The sequence below is a fragment of the Solea senegalensis genome, linkage group LG8 (assembly GCF_019176455.1).
Source record: "Solea senegalensis isolate Sse05_10M linkage group LG8, IFAPA_SoseM_1, whole genome shotgun sequence".
Classification (NCBI taxonomy): domain Eukaryota; kingdom Metazoa; phylum Chordata; class Actinopteri; order Pleuronectiformes; family Soleidae; genus Solea; species Solea senegalensis.
In genome coordinates this window covers 12,466,493-12,487,295 of record NC_058028.1, presented here as the reverse complement: position 1 = coordinate 12,487,295, position 20,803 = coordinate 12,466,493, and the positions used below count along the sequence as shown (strand labels likewise).

General features: G+C 41.6%; 1 protein-coding gene across 1 annotated transcript in view; it reads right to left on the bottom strand.

Moving 5' to 3' along the window:
• The window catches only part of LOC122773557 (IQ domain-containing protein J-like), a 30,880-nt gene that overhangs the window by 707 nt on the left and 9,370 nt on the right, over positions 1-20,803 (bottom strand). Inside the window, exons 2-3 of the mRNA XM_044032324.1 lie at positions 616-680; positions 330-401 (exon numbers count right to left, since the gene is read on the bottom strand). Coding sequence (XP_043888259.1) covers positions 330-401; positions 616-680 — 137 coding nt within the window. The remainder of the gene's footprint in view (positions 1-329; positions 402-615; positions 681-20,803) is intronic.

Sequence of the window (20,803 nt, the reverse complement as noted above, 5' to 3'; positions counted from 1 at the left end):
CAGTGGAACTCAATTTTGCCTCCGTTTTCACCTTAGGGGGGGCGCTATAGAGCCCTTGAGCAACGCACGATTCCAGGAACTATGGCAATATGTTTATGCATGTTAACCCCACATAAATGTCTGCATGCCACAGATATAATCATACAAATAATAATAATAATAATCTGAAGGACAACAATAGGCGTTTGGCCCCTGCCATTCGTGGCTCGGGCCCTAATAATTAAAAAAAAAAAGGAATCCAGGGAGTTAATTAACTAGACATAATGTATTTTATCAGTATCCACACGTGTAATTGCCTGATCGTAGCCAGAGATAAATGATGTACTCACATGAACACCTTGTTCTCAATGGATGGCATGTTGATATTGATGTTGTTATCTAAGTCCATGGTGAGATTATTACTGACCAAGGAGAGAAAGAGAAGGGGTGTCAGGGACATTCAGAGGACACACACACACACACACACACACACACAAGCAGGTCCAATCTCAGACAGGGTCATCAGTAATTAAACAGCAATAGCGCGGTCTCATCTGCAGGGAAATCATCTTCTGTATCAGCACAAACGCAGTCTCAGTGCTGTGTTAGAGGTGTGTTCATGTACATGTAACCCACCTCTGCAGCTGGAAATCTCCATCGCTAACATGTTTGCGGTCGCTCTGGAGGCTCTTTAGCTGCTCCTGTGTGAGAGAAAACAGAACACAGTTATTTGATATGTAGCATTAGACAGGAACAAGCTTTTGCATCAAAAGAAAACCCCTAATGTTTGTGTGTATGTGTGTGTGGTTGGGTGTTATCATTGTGCTGAGCTCAGGAACCCCTGCAGCAAGTGGGCTGACAGCATTTTGGCTCAGATAGATGTTTTCTTGTGAAGTCAGTGGAATAAACTTTAAAGGAACTGGGCCAAATTGCTGCCTCAGCGTTTTTCCCAAGCATCCAGCCCAGGAGTACGGTGAGGGTGAAAGAGGAGAATCAAACAGAATGAGACAAGGAAAGCAGGGGCAGATGCAGCCAGACATAATTCATAAAGTGTGGCCCAGGTGTTATACAGATGTGGCTGACACACTGACAACCAGGGCAGTGAAACTTTACAAACTCACTTAAATGGACTTTCAGCTCCATTTTTCCCTGGCTCTCATCTGCTGCTCTCCTTCCTCCCCTCGGTTCCATCCTTGTGCTTTAATAGTGCTTTGTAATGAGGACAGGCTTGCTCCTACATAATTGAGCAAACTAATTCAATTACAGGGGAGCAACAAAGTTTAAGTGGAGCAGTTCTTGCAGATGAGCCAAGAGGGTCACATCAGGGCAGCAACACTATGTGTGCGTGTGTTTATAGCAAAACCTGCAAGAACTCCATACTTTAGTTTGACCTTTTTGTGTGATTGCCCAGCATCTATTTAACTGTAATTATGAAATTTACGCTGGGTAATATTCACTTCCTTGTTTAAATCTCTAGGTTGGGTGGAGTGTACTGTAACTACATGTAACTACATGTAAACAGGGATAGACTGAAATCTCATTGAAACAGAATATCACACTGGGATCGTATCATGTTTCTGATGTTGTTTGCCCATTTTCTCTGTGTCACACGGTGTTGTGTTTTTCCCCTCATTGCTCTGCCTCCCAGAAGGAACGAGCAGCTCATTAAACAGAATCAAGTACTTTGACTGGTGATCAATGGCTGCTGCAAAGAACTGTGCTTCATCTCTTTCTGTCTGTTAGTCTTTCCTCTCAGTTTCGCTCTCTCTCTCTCTGTCATAAAGAGGATCTGTGAAAGCATAGCTGTAGTCCGCCTGTCGATTCTGTACAACCAAAATCTCCCAAAGCTTTCGTCTCTTTCAGTGTCACCTCAGTGCCCTAATGCTATATCCTGGACAGACTGCCTTACACTGTCCACTCACCTACACACACACACACACACACACACACACACACACACACACACACAATCAGCCAGACACTCTGTTACAGACTTTAAAAAAGTGCCACTTTGAGACTAAAATGAAAAGAAAAGGTTAGAAAGGCATCGAGAGAGAGAGAAGAGCAACCATTTAAGACACTACAATAACTAGTGATAGGTAGTGAGAGAGACAACAGACCGAAAAAAGTGACATTGATGGAGAGAGAAACCACATATAAACAGGGAGAGATGATGTGTGTGTGTGTGTGTGTGACTGTGAGCTTCTTGGTAATGGAGTTGCTGGGAGACTGAATGAGCCGATGATTTCAATTTCCCCCTCAGAGTAACGGATGACCCTGTCACAGGTCCGACCAGACAGAGTATTAGCCTGTCTCAGAAGCATAAACACACTTTCAAACAGGCACTAACACACATTTGCACGTGTCCAATGTATGTTTGCGTTGGTGTTTTAAAGTCTCACCGCACACGCACACGTGCCGCACACGCACGCCCGAGCACGACATTACTAACACAAGCACATCCATTTAACCTGGCGTGTTGTTCTTACCTACTTAATAAGTAATAATAATAAGTAATCAGTGGTACAAACTAAAACAATAGATGACATCTGATTGACTTTGATGAACTTATAATTGTAAGTTTGTCAGATTATAAACGTCAGATACTCGGTTTTTGTCAGATGTTGACGTGGAAAACTTTGGGGAACGAGTTCCAGACGGACAGCGACTCCAAACCTGTGACAACTCCCGGTCCATTAAGCTGTCGCTCCAAAACTCAGTAGCCAATCAGCGGGCAGCTTCCTAAGGCCCGCCCACGGTCAGAATCGCAAACAAAAAACCACGGCACAATAAAATACAATATTTTTGAATGATTAAATCGATATTTTTTTTTGCTTCTGAAAAAGTGTTAAATATTGACACACATCTAATTCCATAGTATACTCTTTAGTTGAGTACAACACAGCAGAGGTTAGCTCATCTTTGCACGCATTCTAAAATATATTATCATTAACAGACCCAGCACCATGTGATGCATGCCTTCATGCTTGCAAAACCTCATTATTTACCACTCAAACTACCTCAGAAGGACATTTACGACATTCTTCATACACGGCATTGATTTCAAAATCTATAGCAGGATACATTTTGCAAGTATTGAATACCAAACCAAGTACTCTATCTTGGTCAAGACAAAGCTAAATGATCCTGTTAAAAAGCTTTTTTCTGCAAATATCCAAACCCATATCACCGCCTCCCCGGTTCCACGGAAAACTCCCATCCTTTGCCAAAAAACCTGAACATAAACCAGAGGTTTGCATAGTTTAGTGGCAGAGCTGACAGGAGATCTATAGTCATTTAAGGGCTTTGGCAGTGCCAAGCAGGCCTGTATTGATTAGCGTGTGCACATAATGTGTGTGTGTGCTCGCAAATATGTGCGTCGGTGGATTTATGGTCGAGTCAGTTAGGGCAGAGGGAAGAGGGAAGAGGAAAGAGTGAGGGAATCCGGAGGAAAGAGGACCTTGAACCCACAGGAGACCATACAACAGCAGAGGAAATACAGCCCCTGACAGACATCATTTGCACCTTAATTCTCTTGTTATCCTCCTCCACCGACCTTATCTCTCTGCACTCCTTCATCAAGCTTTAGTTTTCAACTTCATTTTCACAAAAAGATGAATGGAAATGAAACAGGACCGGCACGCAGGGAATGAAGAGAGATGATGATTTGATCGCACTGTGAGAAATGTCTCCGTCTTGGAGAATATGACGGGAAAAAGGGACGGGGTTATAATGGAGCATGATGGATCAATAATTATTCAGAGGGTTTTTCGCATTATCCAAGGGAAAAGAAGCGGCAGCAGGTCCTGCAAGACAGATCACCAGGCTCCTGTGGGCACACAACTCTATATCAGGAATCCATTGAAGTTTCCACTAAAGGTTACACGGTAAATGACACACAGGGCAGCCTCACAGACTCATGTACATACACACAACACACACCACTTAAATCACATCAACATGACGCCGCACATTTCCTCCTTCATGACTTTCGGCTGCTGCTGTATTAGATGACATCTTTATTTGGACATTTGTGGTATTTCAGGGGCCATTAAACTCTTTATTTGAACCTTATTCATCTTATTCTGAAGCCACATACTGTATATGCTTTTTTTTGTTTATATATTTAAATCGTACATTATTCACCAAGTGCTCCAGTACAGTAAAGCAGCATCACTATATCTTCTATATGTTTTTTTTTTGTTTTAATGCAAAATGAGTTTTATTCCTTTCCATTGACGGTCAAAACAAGATTGACAGGCCTGTTGTTGATGTGGCAGCAGGACACCGGGCTTGATATAAGCCCAGATTACAGATATTTACAACAGACATGTCTTTAGGAAGGCCAAAGCCATTCCACACTGACCACTTTCTGAGCGGCTGCAGCAATACATCAGCTGTTCTGGGATGTGAAACCACTATCTCTGCCTTTTATTTGCCATGAGATCTAATATGATCTTATAGTTTTTATCCTGCTTTGATATTTTTTGTAACAATGTCATTGTTTTCACTGCCCCACAGTTTTTATCGTGAGCGTGCCATGTCATTTTCTTGTTCATATCATGTTTTATAACGTGCCGGCACATTACATTTTCCATGGACTGCGGTGCTAAAACAAATGACCGAACCTGGCTTGAGTAGGGAAAAAGCTATAAAACTCTATCTTTTTTTTATTGTTGATGAGATTTGTTCATCTTTTTTTATTTGAGCATTGGGGCTGGGAAATGCAGAAACAAGAGATTTTAAAGGATCTAGTTTTCACTCTTTGCGGTGTCAATACAGAAGAAATATTTAGTTAAAAGATCAACGGGGGGATTGACATTCTGCAGAAACAGAAAGTGGTCGGCTTGAGATTGGGTTAAATAAGAAGAGAATATGAGAGTGAGTTTTTCATTGGTGGTTAGAAGTGGGAATGTGGAGGTGAAAGAACGAGCCTGTGGGCTTTGTTGAAATTAAACTGGACCCGTGCCAGTGTGTCGGCTTGAGAAACACAGAAAAGGAGAGAAATGGCCTGCCGGTGAAATGGCCTTCATTTCTTCTGCACATTGGGCTGTAAATCTGTCGCCTGCACCTCCAGCTGATCCACAAGCACATATTAACACTCACACTCTTGATTTACATAGCTCTCTTGCTCTTCTAAATGCTCCTTTAACTCAGTTCTGGAAGCAGACTGACAAACAAGGAGATATGTGCATGCACACGCACGCACACACACACACACCTATGGCCTTTCCCAACCCAACATACAACACCCTCTCTCTACCCACTTACACTCGGTTTACAGGGACGGGTGAAAGGATCCACCACATTAGTGCCCATCTCAAACCAATTAGCGATGAGTGCAAGTGGCTCATAAAACCCTCCAACAGCGAGTGTACATTGACGCTGATTCACCACGTGCAGAGTTGTCTTTTGTCCATCGTGAAGGACGTTCCATACAAACATAAACCTTTCCTAATGAATATAGTCATACAGACATCAACGACAAAGAGTGAGTTGTGAATGATAGTCTATAGACCAGAAAACCAGAACATGTGTAAAATTAAATGAATGAATGAATGAATTAGTGAAGTCTACTTATGTTTCAAATTAATATTATTATTCATGGTTATTTTTTTTATGTTTCTTCTGTGGAAAGGAACTTATATGCAAACACGTCCACTTGACATTTCTTACATTTCTGGCAGTCCTTGTTCATGGACATGAGCTGTTTAATCTAAATCAGAAGTGTCAAACTTGTGGCCCGTGGGCCCACATGCGGCCCACTAATTGAGTACATGTGGCCCACCACTATACTAGTATATCTGCGAGTATAATGTTTTTATAAGGGTAAAAACGAGACATTAAGTTGTAATTATTGCATTATTAAATGTATTAAATTCAAAAACTATATCTTATGGAATACCATCATGAATATCGTTGTTGCCCTATCATGATAGAATAATGTTATGATGAGTGAATAGTGTCTAGACCGGCCACCGCTTGACCACAGTAGATGCTCATTGGCCCCCAGGTCATTTGAGTTTACTCGGGCCTATAAACAAAGTCATAATCTATTCGTCATCTATAAATCGCACATTTCTGTTGCTCCTCATCTTCCGTCAATATAAGACAGATGATTTCTGTTCTTCTTCTACTTCTTCTTAAGTCTCATTACTTCATGTCGCTCTCGTATTCTTTCCTCAGCCTCTCAGTACGAGTCGGTTTTTCCTCTTTAATACTTGATGAGCTTCCTGACGTGAAGTGCTGTCAACAGATTTGCGGTCGTCTTCCGCCGACATACTATAGAACAGTGGCCAGCTGTGTTTGTTTTCCTGATGAACTCAATTAACTCTCAGTCTCTAATAAGATACACTTTTCACACACATGTACACACACACACACAATCCGGCAGAATTGATGTCCATAAAGGGGGAAACTTGATGATATATATATATATGTGTATATATATATATATATATATATATATACACATATATATCTTGATGATACAAATTCCCAAATCTGCTCCTAAGTGATAAGTATCCAAATATTATAGAAATAAAAACCACATCCACTGAAAATGTTACGTAATGCATATTATAACATGTTTTGACTATCACAAAAGAAGGATTTGTACTGCATAATGAAACAGGAAATGTGCCGATACATCTCAACTCTGTCTTTTCAGTGCCTTGAACTGCAACAACTCATCAGCCATAGCATACAAACAAAGACAGTTAGCTGAATAAATGTTCAGTTTGGCTCACTCTGCTTGAAAAGTGGCTATAAGTGCTGCTGACCGAACAATAGTGTAACTTGCTGTCATTTATTTCATTACCACTCAAATTTCAGCCAAAAACATGTCATGGCCTGGTCTCAAACTGATGGTTACTTAACTGGTTTAAAAACCATTATGGCAGCTGCCACAGTACAGGCTCTTCCAGCCAAGCCTCCCCTGAGTCCTTTGGCTGAGCCAGTGGCCGACGCCATCGCTGTCATCACACTCACATCATCACGGCTCTCCTCTGCCACAGAGACAGACACAAGTGCACCATGTCTTCTTGTGTCTCACTGTGTGACAGCAAATAGTGAAAACAGTTACTGTCCTGGCCAGACACTGTATACACAGTGTCTGTGTGTGTGTTCCAGGTATTACTAATGTTATGGGGACCTAAATCTGTTTACACATTCACATTTGGGGACATTTCTTTCTTATGGGGACGAAAAGCAAGTCCCTATAACATATATTATTGCATGGTTAGGATGAGTTTAGGGTTAGGTTAAGGTTAGGCCAGTGGTAGTTATGGTTAAGGTTAGAGAAGTCTCCAAGAAATGAATGCAAGTCAATGTAATGTCCTCTGAAGTCATGGAAACCAGTCTGTACGTGTGTTTTTTTTGTATTTGCTACCACAAACACTGATCTTGTCAGGACCAGTAGTCTTCCTGCACCACAATGCAGTGCAGACACAAAACATGTTATTCTAACTTATTAAGTTAAGCAATTGTGTGTATTGTTATTATTAAATTATTATATGTATTTTAGCAGATGGTGGAAAAAAAGAAAATGATCCCAAAATGTCACTGTCATACATCAGCCATCTGCCTTTCCTGGTTTCTAACGCTTTGCACTGACCCCTGTAGTCACTTGTCTTTTTTTCAGTGTTTTATTTGTCGCACCAAAATAAAAAAAAAAGTAACTGTGATTACAGGACAGCTGAGAGCAGGATTTTCAGAGTAACAAGGTAGTGCAGCCATTAAAGCAAATCATTCCAAAATAAAAGATGAAGTCACTTAATTATATGCATGATTTCATTATTCTGTGTGACTCCCTGCATAAATGAGGAGATAATAACTCATGATTTGGAGATCTTTTTGGTTTTCAGCACAGCGGTTATGCACACCCTGAGGAACCGTACACCACTCCTCCTTCCTGTCCCCTTTTGCCTACAGTATTTCACCTATGTGGCATTTCCTTCTCCCCTGGTGGGCTATAATCACAACTGGAAAGCCGACGGTTAACATGCCAGAACAAACACACCATAAAACTCCTTTTATCACACCACTCACTACTACCCGTCCTCCATGACAGCCGAGCAGAACAGCACTATACTAACGACCGCAAAGAAACTGCAGGTAAATGTGTGCAACTATAAAACTTCTTTTATTGGGCATTAGAGTCGAATGGAGGCACTGATGTTGTTGCTTAATAAGAGAGTAAATGCAGTAGTGCAAAGATTAATAAAAAAAGGAGCAGAGTAAGGAATACATGCTCCTTGGGTGATCTTCAGTTAAGGTGATGTCAGTTTGTCGCCCTATCTGTTGTGAGTCTAGCGCCACCCATACCGTACCGTACCTTTAGTCTGGTAGCCCAAGGGAAGGGTACTGACAAATGGAAAGGTTTGGGACGGTTATTTTGCTAGATGCTAGTACTAATGGAAATGCAAAAGAAATATCCACTCAGTGGAAAACACGTCACAAGATGCTCAGTCATGTCAGCAATGCTGACTCTTAACTACAAAAGGACAAATAAAAATAAAAGCAGCATATTATGAAGGTTGAGCAGCAAAAATCGCTGGAACATCACTGAATGACCTCCATGAACTGTATCAGGTCAGGTGCTTAAAAAAGGCACACTATGCTAAAATGTAATTTACCCCTGCAGTAATAAACCATTTTAATTATAAAATTAAATGTGTTTCTATATTTGTTCTATTGTTGTAGTTATTTATTTATTTATTTATTTATTTGACTGGACTATGTTTATGATTAGTTAACTACAACTACAATTGTTTTACAAAATTGCACTAAGGGTACTACAGTATAATAAAATAAAGTCATGATCCGGTTCGTGAAATTTCATGAGACACATTTGCAGCATTTTAGGCGTTTGATAAGTGGAGTGAAGGCCATAACGGTTCATGGCTGCTTGTTTTCTTCTAAAACCCTAATCACAAATGACCAACGACACAGGAAACCTGTGATAATAAAACTGAGCGCGCCCAGGTTCACAGACAGTCTCCCAAACACAACAAAAAAACAATTACAACCAGGCTTGAGCTGTGAGTTAGAGCCGAGACTGTCCATTAGCAGCAGTCCATCGCTGTTTCAGGACTAATGAAGTGAAAAACTAGAGGAAAGAGGCAGCCTGAAGACCTGGTTAATGAGAGCAGGAGAGAGGGAACGAGAGGAGGTGAGAGTGATAAAGACCGAAGGAAAGAAAAGAGGTCAAATGGAGAGAAAGAGACAAGAAATGCATGATTACAGGTAATGAAGTAACAAAAGAGGGGCGAGGAGTGTTGCACCAGAGTTTTAATTGATCCATATAAAGCGCTTACTTAGCCTGAATTCCTTGAACCGCTCTACTAAATGGTCTCCACTCAATTTCCTTCTTTGAAACTCTTTTGAAGAATCTGTGACTTTGGCTGTGTGGAGAGCCTGGCTTACCTCTCCTCAGCTCAGCAGGAAATGATTAAAGTCATGGTCCAGTTAACTGCTGGCCGCCCTCTGCCCTATGGGCTTTGGGCGGAACCACCCACCTGGGCTGGGCCTCTTCGTCAAAAAGTGCACACACACACCCAATGAAATCAGTCACCTGTGTGGGGGCATGCAGTGAGCATTACGCATTGGCTGTGGCAGGTTCTAGCTAAAGCTTGGCTATGCTCTGAAAAGCAGCAGCAGCAGCAGCAGGAAAGGAACGGCAGGCTATAGAGACAGACAGGCAGTGTGGGTGTTCATTACAGCCGGCACATAACACCCCACATTCACAGGGAGAAACAAGGCTATAAAAGCAATTAATCTGCTCATAAACAAGCCATTCTGCCTGTCCAACACACCTACAACACACAGGCATGGCAGTGAGAGCAGAGAGGAGGAGAGGAGGAGAGGAGGGGTAGCTGTAACTCTTGTTCCTCCCAGCCTCCTCTTTAATTACCTCTGTGTCTGATTTTGTTTCTCTCAACTACTCGGATAAATCAAAAGATCTTAAGTTGTTGGTTTTGTTTATTTGTTTTTTAAAAAGTGATCTAAATCCTACGTGTGCCTACAGCTGTAGAGCAGAATAATAAAAAGCACACTTCACCAGACTGAGCTTAGCTGCGGCAGCCAGAATAAGGTGGGTGATGTCACCTGAGAGGTCTGGTTACAATTTTGCATCATGAAATGCTTTAATTTACATTCAAAATGATTGATGTGCAGCAATTATGTTGTAAAATATTCATGAAATTTAGACCTTTTTATTTCAAGATGGCCCTAACAAATCATTGCATTTTGCCAACCACTGCTTAAATCACAGAAAAAGAAGTGACAAGACATCAGAATTCAAACCTTTGCCAAACACTCTTGGCACATGCTTGTCATAAGCATGAGACATTAAAAATACACCAACGTGTATCAGCGGTTACAATATGATACTTTTAATGTCTCTAGAACTATGAATTAAAGGCCCTTTCTGCCTGGAAAAGGGGATCTGCCCGAGTTTGTGTGTGCACCTGGATTAATATGATTGGTGTTGGTTATAAATCAATGTTTTTTTTCTTATTATTTTAGTTTTTGCCTTAGTTCTTGTATTTTTCAAATCATTTTCACTAATCCTTATTGCAACACAATGGGAAAATCACTGTCTCTAAAAACCTCAACTCATTTCCACCTCCTGAGTATAAGAAACAAGGAGCTTTATTGACACTGATACCCATGTACATTAAGTATTGATTAGCCTCTCCTCTCCTCTCCTCTCCTCTCCTCTCCTCTCCTCTCCTCTCCCACTTAATTCACAAACATGCAAAAAAAACTCCACATTGCAAACGAAAGATAATAAGCAATTGTGCACGTGCAAGAGTGCATTTATTGCCAGGGGCTGTGCAGATGATGGGAGATGATGAGTTGCATGCCTCCACCCCATTGTGTAATAATGAGAGTGGTATGATTGCCCGAGCTAAGAATAGTAAGCTGCTAGTGGCTTTTAAAAAAATGGGATTGTCTGTATTTGGCCCCACAGACACACTGAGCCAGAAACAGTGTATCTATCACTACAGGACACGATGTAACAAAGACACAACAAGTGACTGAACATGCAAGCAAATACATGTTCATCACCCATATCCATACCAGGCCTTAGCTGTAGGGGTTACTGGTGACAGAGGACATATGGGAAAACTGAAGGACGCAGGGATTTAAAACTATGTAGCTGTACAGTCTTACACGAGTTGGAGCATAAAATGTCATTCCTTTACTAAAGGTCGAATCACAGATTAGAAGGAAAGCCAGAGCTTTCCTATACCTCAGCTTTCAAAACATCCAATTATCCGTTCTCTATATTCTCTCCTCAGCTTTATACAGACATTCTCTCAGTGTCCACGATGACTTTGTCCCACATTGTTTAACAGAGCCATGATATACTCGTCTAATTTCCTGACCCTGATTTGTATTTCTTTTCAAACGTGAGCTGTGCTGTTCTGTCCTTGACGGTCTGAGGAGACATGAGCAACACTGGGATGTATGCAACAACAGGCGACGCACAAACAAGTTATATTCTCCATAAAAGACGGCAAAGGAAACATACATACAGGTCTTCCTCTTGAGAACCATCTTACTTATTCTGTGCCTCAATAACAGACCAGGGAGTGATGACACTGAACACAAACACATATACTATACTTTACACTTCCCAGTGCGGGAGCTCTAATTTGATACTTTCCTGTCTCCCAGTGTCTTATTCTAGTGAGTGGCCATCACCAAAAGCTAATCTTGTGGAAAATGAAAAGGTATTTGAATATCCTCAGGGAGCTCAGGGAGAGTTGTGTGCTCTCCGAGCATCATTTCACCTGCAGTGTTTACGGCTCCGCACTGAGCTACGGCGTGACTTCTCTTTACTCTCCTGATCGCAGAGGGAGAATGAAGTTGAAATTAGTTCCGGGGATATATATATACACAGCATACAGTATGTGTGTGTGTGTGTGTGTGTGTTTGAATGTGCATAGACACACTCACAACAGAGCATGCAAATACACAAACACACAGGTTCAATTAGTGTCCAATCCTCGGGGAATCAGGTGAGGAATATAAGTCAGGTTTAGCACACCTGTCTCTTCAGCAGGACGTGTGGAAATTAAAGCAGAGATTTTGGGAGCCCTGCCACAAGAACATCAACTGGAGGTCATAAACACACCGAGAGGAGACAAGCTGGAGGACTATCCTGCTTACAGGAGGACTCTTTGGGACGCATTGCAATAAATAAAACAGTACGACCCCCGCCCTCAAGTAAATACACTGCAGTAATATGAAGAACGTGCTCATGAAAACAATAAAAACAAACAAAAAATACCCTGTGTGTGTGTGTGTGTGTGTGTGTGTGTGTGTGTGCGTTCACTAAACACCAGAGACACTGAGTGACAGCTACATGCGTAACTGTCTCTGGTTCACGGCTGATGAATATTCACAGTGTTATTCTCACTGTATTATTCACATCAGCGTGACTTCACACACACACACACACACAGTATTCATTCTTGGCATGCACAGACTTTGCACATCTGCAAAGTTAGCATTTTAGCAACACACTTGAATACACAGGCAAAGTCAAGACAAAGGAGGACTAACACAGAGACAGTCACACAGACAGATACGTCTCCCAACTTCACGTGCAGCCTCAAATGCAGCCCACCGGAGATACCTCAACTTTAAACGCACCATCACACACACACACAACAGTTTTAAATCATTATGTCATTATTCTTAGCTGTGTGTGTGTGTGTGTCACTCTGTCCATCCATTTCTATCAGTCCGTCTCTCCAGGTTTTGACGCCGCAGCTAAATGTAAGCGGAAATGTCAGCGCTGTGTCTCTAAATCACTCTTTGGAATAGCGCGCATGCTTGTGCATGTGCTTATATGGCATGTTTTAAAGCGAGGCTCGTGGAGAGCAGTGGGGAAGAAACCAACTTCCTCTCACCACTGAATAAAACATTCCATTTAGAGCCAACAGCCATACACCATAAATCACCTCACCACCACTGCTGGGTCACTACTCTGAGAGAGGAGGAGAGAGTTAGACACGGGGAGACAAGACGTGTGTGTGAGAGAGGGATCAGAAGCGAAGCAGGTGATAATAAAGAGGAGCAGCGAGGCAAAATGTGGACCGATACAGATGCTTGAAAAGGAACCTAAACGTAAAATAAAATCTTGTGAGCCGCGGGAATGTTCTCGCCGAACATCCACAAAAAAATAAGGTGCTTTTAACATTTCACCGTCCAGACTGGGTCTGCAGAAGTAATGGGAGATGAATACTGATGTTAGATTCTGGGAAATATGTCAAAGGACGAATGAGGAAGCAGCAACTTAAGAATACAAAGAAAAAACTATTAACTCCAATATACAAATGTAATGATCTTCAATTTATATAAGGTTCTACAGATGAAGGCACATTTCTGACAACCTTCCCTTTTAATCCCACCAATCATTCCCGCATTAGGGGTCAAAGGGGAGGGTTTACCAAAACAATAAACTGGACTGGACTGAGCACGCTTCTGCTCTCTACAGGAAGCAGTGGCATCTGTCAGATGCATGCTGGGATGCCTAATTGACCCAGTGGAGGTGGTGGGAGAGAGGAGAATGATCCCAGCTGACAGAGGGCGAAAGGTGACGGTACGCCCTGGACAGGTCGTCCAACATTTAACCTCTGTGGGAGGAAACCAGACTACCAGGAGTAAACTGACGCACACAGGGAGAATACGCAAACTCGGCCTTGTTGTGAGGCAACGGTGCCTGCCGCTACTCCGCCGTGAGGGCCACTGCATATTCCATTTTTATTTTTAGTCTAACGGTCCGTATTTTTCAATATTGTACACTTGAAGATTGAAGATGCATGCATGCATCTATCTTATCCAAGTGGCTATCAAACCACATCCACTCTCCTCCCCGCGGGTCCAGGAGGAGGAGTGCGGGTGTTCAACAGCTTGTGCCTGTTTAAATGACCATCTGTCTATGTACCTGTAAGTGAAAATGCACAAGATCAAGGTGGTTCATGCCTACATCCACGTGCCTGAGCTGAGAATATGTTTCACCAGCTAAAGCTGTCCAACCTTTTCTAATAGCTTTCCAGTTATTTACGGCCGGCACACACACTGCCGCATTTAACCGGCACGTCGTATATCACGCTGCGTGTCAAGAACGGGCACATGACCATACACACAAACACCAGCCAACACAATGAAGTAACGCCCTGGACATGGATGCGGGCATCCAACCATAAATCTCACTCTCATGATTCTCCTCGCTCTTGCAAACTATAAAAGTGTATCAAAAAGAATGTGAAACTTGATCAGTTTTTGAATTATTACAGTTTGAAATGATTTTGTGTAAAGTAAAAGGTTTCACACTGAGCATGATTGCCGCAGATTTATCACCCGACTCTGCAGTTCCCCTCGGCTCAGTATTAATAATAGAAATGTAAACTTTAAGAAGTGGACAGGTGTGGCATCATGCAATAAAATGCCTATTTATTATTACAAAGAGCCCTTAGAAATACACTCATCTGTAAAACCTTAAGATGAATCCTTCAAGTTGTTAGCGATGCAGTCGAGAGAGGCTCAAACATGACGTGACTTGTTTCCTGGATTGTTCTGAATGACAGTAATCTTACGCAGATTAAATTAAAAGCCTTCATATTGGGATCATGCTAACAGCACAGACAAATCTCAAACATGAGATTTTGTGCATGCAATGTATGACATGTCATAAATGACAAAAACACAACAAGGGATTCAGGATGGAGCGGCGGGAAAAAAGGTTTTTGTTTTCTTTCTTTTTTTTTCCATCAGAAGTGGATTCACTACATGGGTGATTAAGTCAGGGAGGATCAGAGCCAGAGGGGAGTTGTTCTAGATGGATCAACACCGTTAAATCTGGCAGGATTAAAAAGTTACACTTAATTAGGGATATAATTCAGTCTTTCTGGGTAGTTGTAGTTAAGAATTTGGTGAAGGGTCACTTTCAGAGCCAGAGGAATGTGTCCCTCTGTGGTCCAGCACAGAGGGACACATTAACCGACCTGAATCTGTTTGGTGTGAGACAAAAACTCCTTATTTCTTACAAGGTTAAGGATTGCAGCTAGTCTTGTACTCACTATATCTGCTTTAATGAAAGCTCTCTCTCTCTCACACACACACACACACACACACACACACACACACACACACACACACACACACACACACACACACACACACACACACACACACACACACACACACACACACACACACACACACACACACACACACACACAGTGCTGCATCACACACACACACACACACACACACACACACACACACACACACACACACAGTGCACAAACACACACACAGTGCACAAACACATATGGAGGGGGGAAAAAAGAAAACACATTATGGGCATGTTGCAGGGGTAATGGACTTGGTAATTGCTTAGCAACAGGCAATGGCACCACCACCTGTCTACTAAGTTACCCACTGAAGGTCACTGTGTGTGTGTGTGTGTGTGTGGGCACACGTGTGTGAGTGCTGTCATAAGAAGCAGGGCAACCATATCTCAGGACAAACACCAACCGCCTCATTGTTCTTTCTCTCTTTTATCGTCTTGTAAAACTCCTCGCTGGATTAAAGCGAGATTATGCCGCTGTGAAGATGCATCGCATTCAGAATATGTGACATCACTACGGCGTTTAGTTTGGACTAGCTGGTGGTTGTCTGTCCACGCGGCCGGGTGGTGTTTGTGTTTTGTGCATATTTATGTGCACATCATGCAGCATTTGTGAAGGACTCGCTTGGTTGAGTCTCTCAAGTATCGCGTACAAAGACCGAGTGATCTTTCTGCCCCAGGGGAGATGATGCTCTGCTTTTATGTCCTGTGTTTTTAGTCCTTCCTCCCTCTCTCTCACCCTTTCATCACCCACCTTCATTCGTCTCTGATTATCTTCCTCACTCCATCACTAAATTGTGCTCTTGAGTTTTGTCACAGGACACCGCACCCTAACTTAATGTTGTTGGTGAGAGACAGAGAGAGATAAAGACAGACAGAGAGAGAGACTCCTTGTATGTTTTGAGAGTTTACACATACACAAGACAACTGCATGCAGTACTGTATGTATGTACATGATGTACAGTACTGTATGAGTGCATGTCCATGAGTAAAGCAGAGGGAAAAAAGAGTTACAATCTCCCTTGGACCTCTCTCCCTCCCTCCCTCCCTCTCTCTCTCAAGTACTACACAGATGCTATTTACAAGCAAATGAAAAAAGAAGCGAGTCTGCCACCAGTGTTTTCCTAGAGAGACAGACGTGAGGTTCAAATCAAGTCCAGGATGAGCTCACAGTCACAGTGAATAATGCATGCATTTCATATTCACGGCTGCTTGTGCGTTTCATGAAAACCCCCACGAGATGACAGGACTGTTCAGGGTTAGAAGTGCCAGCTATCAGTGGGTTAAAAAAAAACACCAAGAGGAAAAGAGTCATTATTCGTACTCATTCTGTACCATTACGGCAACTATAATGAAAAAACACTGACAGCACCTTGTGCACTTGCACGTGCCGGTGACGAGCATTGACGAGGTAAGTGGATAAAGGCATGTGTTCATGCACAGTATAGTAAATGCACGACCACTCGGGGGTTTTTTACATTACGTATTGACTGATTGATTGTTTTTTAATTGATGTACAAACTCATTTCACCAGAATATGGAGCAGAAAAAGGCTCCAAAGTTTTTTTTTTACGTGAAAGGTTGGAAACAGTAATTGCTTTATTTGTATTGATTTGCTTAATTAAATGCTTAAATGACCAAGAGATGAAGTGCCTTGCATATTTTTCATATATCCCAAACTTTTTGTAAACTAATGTCCGTAATTGCAAGAACGCAAAAGGTCACGCGCTCATGTGCACACCCCGGTTTCTCGAAACAACATTTTAAATCACCCCTCAGACAAACAAAGCTAGTTTTCTATGCAAAACTGAAATATGCATACAATGAGACTAACACATGAATAAACAAAACAAACTAAATTCCAAAGTTTTCTGTAGGCAGGTTCCTATGGGCCGGACTCGTAGGCACTGTTTCTTTCTCAATCACCAGTGCAAGGGTCATTAAAGGGTTTGCACTTATATATATTATATATAACTTATATATAGCGTATTTCCTCTTGCCGTACAGGCCAGCGGTGAACTACTTCAACCGTTCACAAATGTGACAAGTAATCTTGCATTAATCATTTAAAATTAACTCAATACTGGCTCCTACACAAGTCATACAACACTACATAGTATGCTGGTCAACAGTGAAGCTTACAATAGATGTATGGACACTGCAAGTCAAATTTGTCAAAAAAAAAATACTCTGCATAGAAATATATTATAATAAATGGTAATAAAAATAATAAATATAGAAAATGGTCAAATAAAATAAAAATACTACATATTTACATACATATTGCACCCATGGACAAATTTTCGAAAAAGGCCCGTCAAGTTTGCTTTTTATAAATCCCCAAACTTTGCAGAAAACGGCTTTAAGCTTTATAAACGAGGCCCCTCATCATTAATGAACACACACTCATACACTCACAGCACACCTGAGCAGGGCCTATGTTATTGGGAGCAGAGAAAATGAGCCTTTATTTACTCTACACGTGCAGTCAGCACGTTCCAGGTCAGTCCGTCTGTGCCAAATATGTTTGTGCTCCTCCAATAAAAAGCCTTGTATTGTCTGCTTCAGTCGTGCCTTTTTTTTCCCTTTCTTTATCCTTCACCATGTCGTCTCTCACATGCAGTGACACGTCTGGGTTTCTCACAGAAATGCTCACGCTGTTTTTGGTGAGGCGACACAAGAGACGCCGTTGAGTTTCGTCATAAAAAAAGACCTACAAATGTAAATTAAAGGGAAAAAAGTCTCAAATGTACAGAGGAAGGTGGAAAGAAACAAAGACAAGAGAGATGGAGAGATGAAAAAATGTTGAAAAAGTGAAAGGCAGTGGAGACAGAGAGGAGGTGGAATGGCGCAGAGAAGGATGAAAGAGTTTTGTTGCCTGAATGAATAATTCAATGGCAAAAAAACAAGGGAATCAGCAGAATAAAGCTTTTCCTTCTACATCAACCAGCACATGGTCAGGGTCACACAGAAATAAACAGAAAAAACTGTCCAAGCTTTGCTTTTCCCACCTGACGAACATGGCAAAATCCATATCTACGGTGACTAAGACTGAGACGGATATGATTATTGAGGATTTTCTCTTTAATCTTGCTTTGATTACTGTAATGTTCCCTCCACTCAATCGCCTTCCGTCTGTCAAAAATGCAGCAGCTCAGTTTTTAATCACACATCCTACATCATGCCGACTTTCTTGATACATCAGCGACCAATAAACTAAGAAATCTTCCTTTAAACAACCAGAAATGTTTTTATTCTAACAGATATTTGGCTGATTTAGTCTTATTTCACTATTTAATGACACTTGCTTTTGATCCTCGCACTTGATTTTATGTAAAATAGTTTTTAATTTAACTTTACATATCTACATTTTTTTTTTAAATAATGCTCCTCCAAAAGGTTTTATTCTCAGTGCAGCACTTTGTGTTCAGCATTAAATTCAGGTACCGCATGGTCCTAACCTGACTTTCATTTAAATCTCTCAATCTCACAGCCTCCTGCTGCTTTTTTGCCAGTGGCCCTTCTCTCTAAGATCAGTAGCTATAGCAACAGCACAAAGCAGACCAGGTCAACAAAACTAAACGGCAGCAGAAGATATAGAGGATGACAGGGGGGAAAGTGGCAAGATGCAGGGATGAAAACAAAGAAAACTGGAGCAAAGTGCAAAGTAAGGTTAAAGAGGAGAAGGAGGGACAAGGTATTCAGTCTGTCTAAGTTTATTAATAACACGCCGTTTTCAGGTTTCATCCCATATTTGGAACCATCTTAAGGTGCATTGTCACCAAATGTAACACAGCCCGTGCAAAGACATCACTTGAGCACACTAAGACATTAAATTAAGGGTTAGGGTTATTAAATTTGCATAATTTTCTTCAGCTTTCTTCAGTTCTCACAACGTGCCAAAGATGTGACATGGAATGGAGAAGTGTTGCTGAATGTGTGCACCACAAGACTGGTCCAGGATGTGAGCTAGTAACCTGGTTAGATACAGAAATATGTGAGTATTAGGGCCAAACAACAAAGAAAAAAAGTCGTAATATTACGAGATTTTGTATCATTGTTTCATTTCATTTTAAAATTTAATTGCTCTGCGTTTGTCATATTGTCGCAGGTTGCAGCTGATCGTCTTTGCCTGATTAATAATGACTTTATTCTCATAATGTTACGACTTTATTCTTGTAATATTATGAATTTATTCTGGTAATATTACGACTTTTTTAATATTACGAGTCAACACCAAGATTTACTTTACATTCGAATCATAAGGAAGCAAAAAGGCCTGGATTTACTCCGAGTTCTCTGGTTTCCTCCCACAGTCCAAAAGCATGCAGATTTTGGGGATTAGGCAAATTATACACTCTAAAATGATTGTAGGTTAGAGAGTGAGAGTGAATGGCTGTTTGCCTCTATGTGGCCCTGTGATGGACAGCTGACCTGTCCAGAATGTCCCCCGTCTTTGCCCCCTATGTCAGCCGGGACTGGCACCAGCGCCCTCCGTCACCCTCATGTGGAGGATAAAGCGGTAGAAAAATGAAGGGATGAATGGAAGCAAAAATAATTTCAGTGCAAACTAACCATTAAATTGTATATTCTCGTATCATATTGACCCAAACAAAATGGTTAAATACAACAGATAAAAAAAGAGCAGTGATTTTATGTCAAGGCAGTTATGAGTTTGGGACTTGAGTATTTACACAATGTGAGACAATGTCATATTTTAGCTCCATCTTGCTGCATTGCCTCATTTGTTGAGTTGTGGCTACACTGCAGCCAATATCCTCACGAGTAAATTATGTCACAAGTCGCTGCTCTGCCAAGTAATGCTGAAACAACATTGATGAAATAAGCTGCAAGGGGAGTGGTCGTAAAATGGATTTCACCGCCCATCTCTTTATTTCTCTCCGAATAAGTGTTGAAAGCCGACACAGATTGAAATCTGCATTTGTTTATACTCAGCTGTATTGATGCCAGGCAGTCGGTACACACAGTAAAAAAGAGTTTTGATTTTGTTTGAAAGTGCCACGCAGCGTGATGACTGGGCATCTCTTTCCATCAATTTGTCTCTCCATCATCTTGCAGCTCGGGCTCATTCCTGCTGGCTTTTTGTTTATCCCTGAACATAAATCCTGTGTTATGGTCCCTCATAAAGCGGTCAGGCCTCACCCCACCAGCACCTGAGTATATGCACCAAAAATACAACCGGAATAAATCAAGGACGGTGAATGAAATAGTCAGAAAACACATTTGCTTCATTAGCTGGATCAGTATAGTGACGTGGTGGTGGTGGTGGTGTCAGGTCTAAGTGTACGAGAAGAATAGATGGGGCCTTAAAATAACCGGAGCAGTGGTTTTATGGTGCATGCCCTCTTTTTTTATCCTCTTTGGGCGACATTCAATTGATCAGTACTTTCTGCACTGAGGACGTTAGAGCCAGCAAACATCTTCATCAATCAGATGCAGCTAAAACAAACCCTATAAGCATTTACAGCCTCTTCACACTCACATTTTCTCTTTTCTTACCCAGCTGTGACTTCCCCATTATCACTCCATCTCTCACGCTCTCCGTCTCACACACTCTATCGTAGAGCTAATCTCCTTAAAACAGCAATCTCTTTCTTTTCTCCTCATCCCTCTCCCTTTGTCTCCCCCCGTGTCTGTTTCTTCGCACAGATT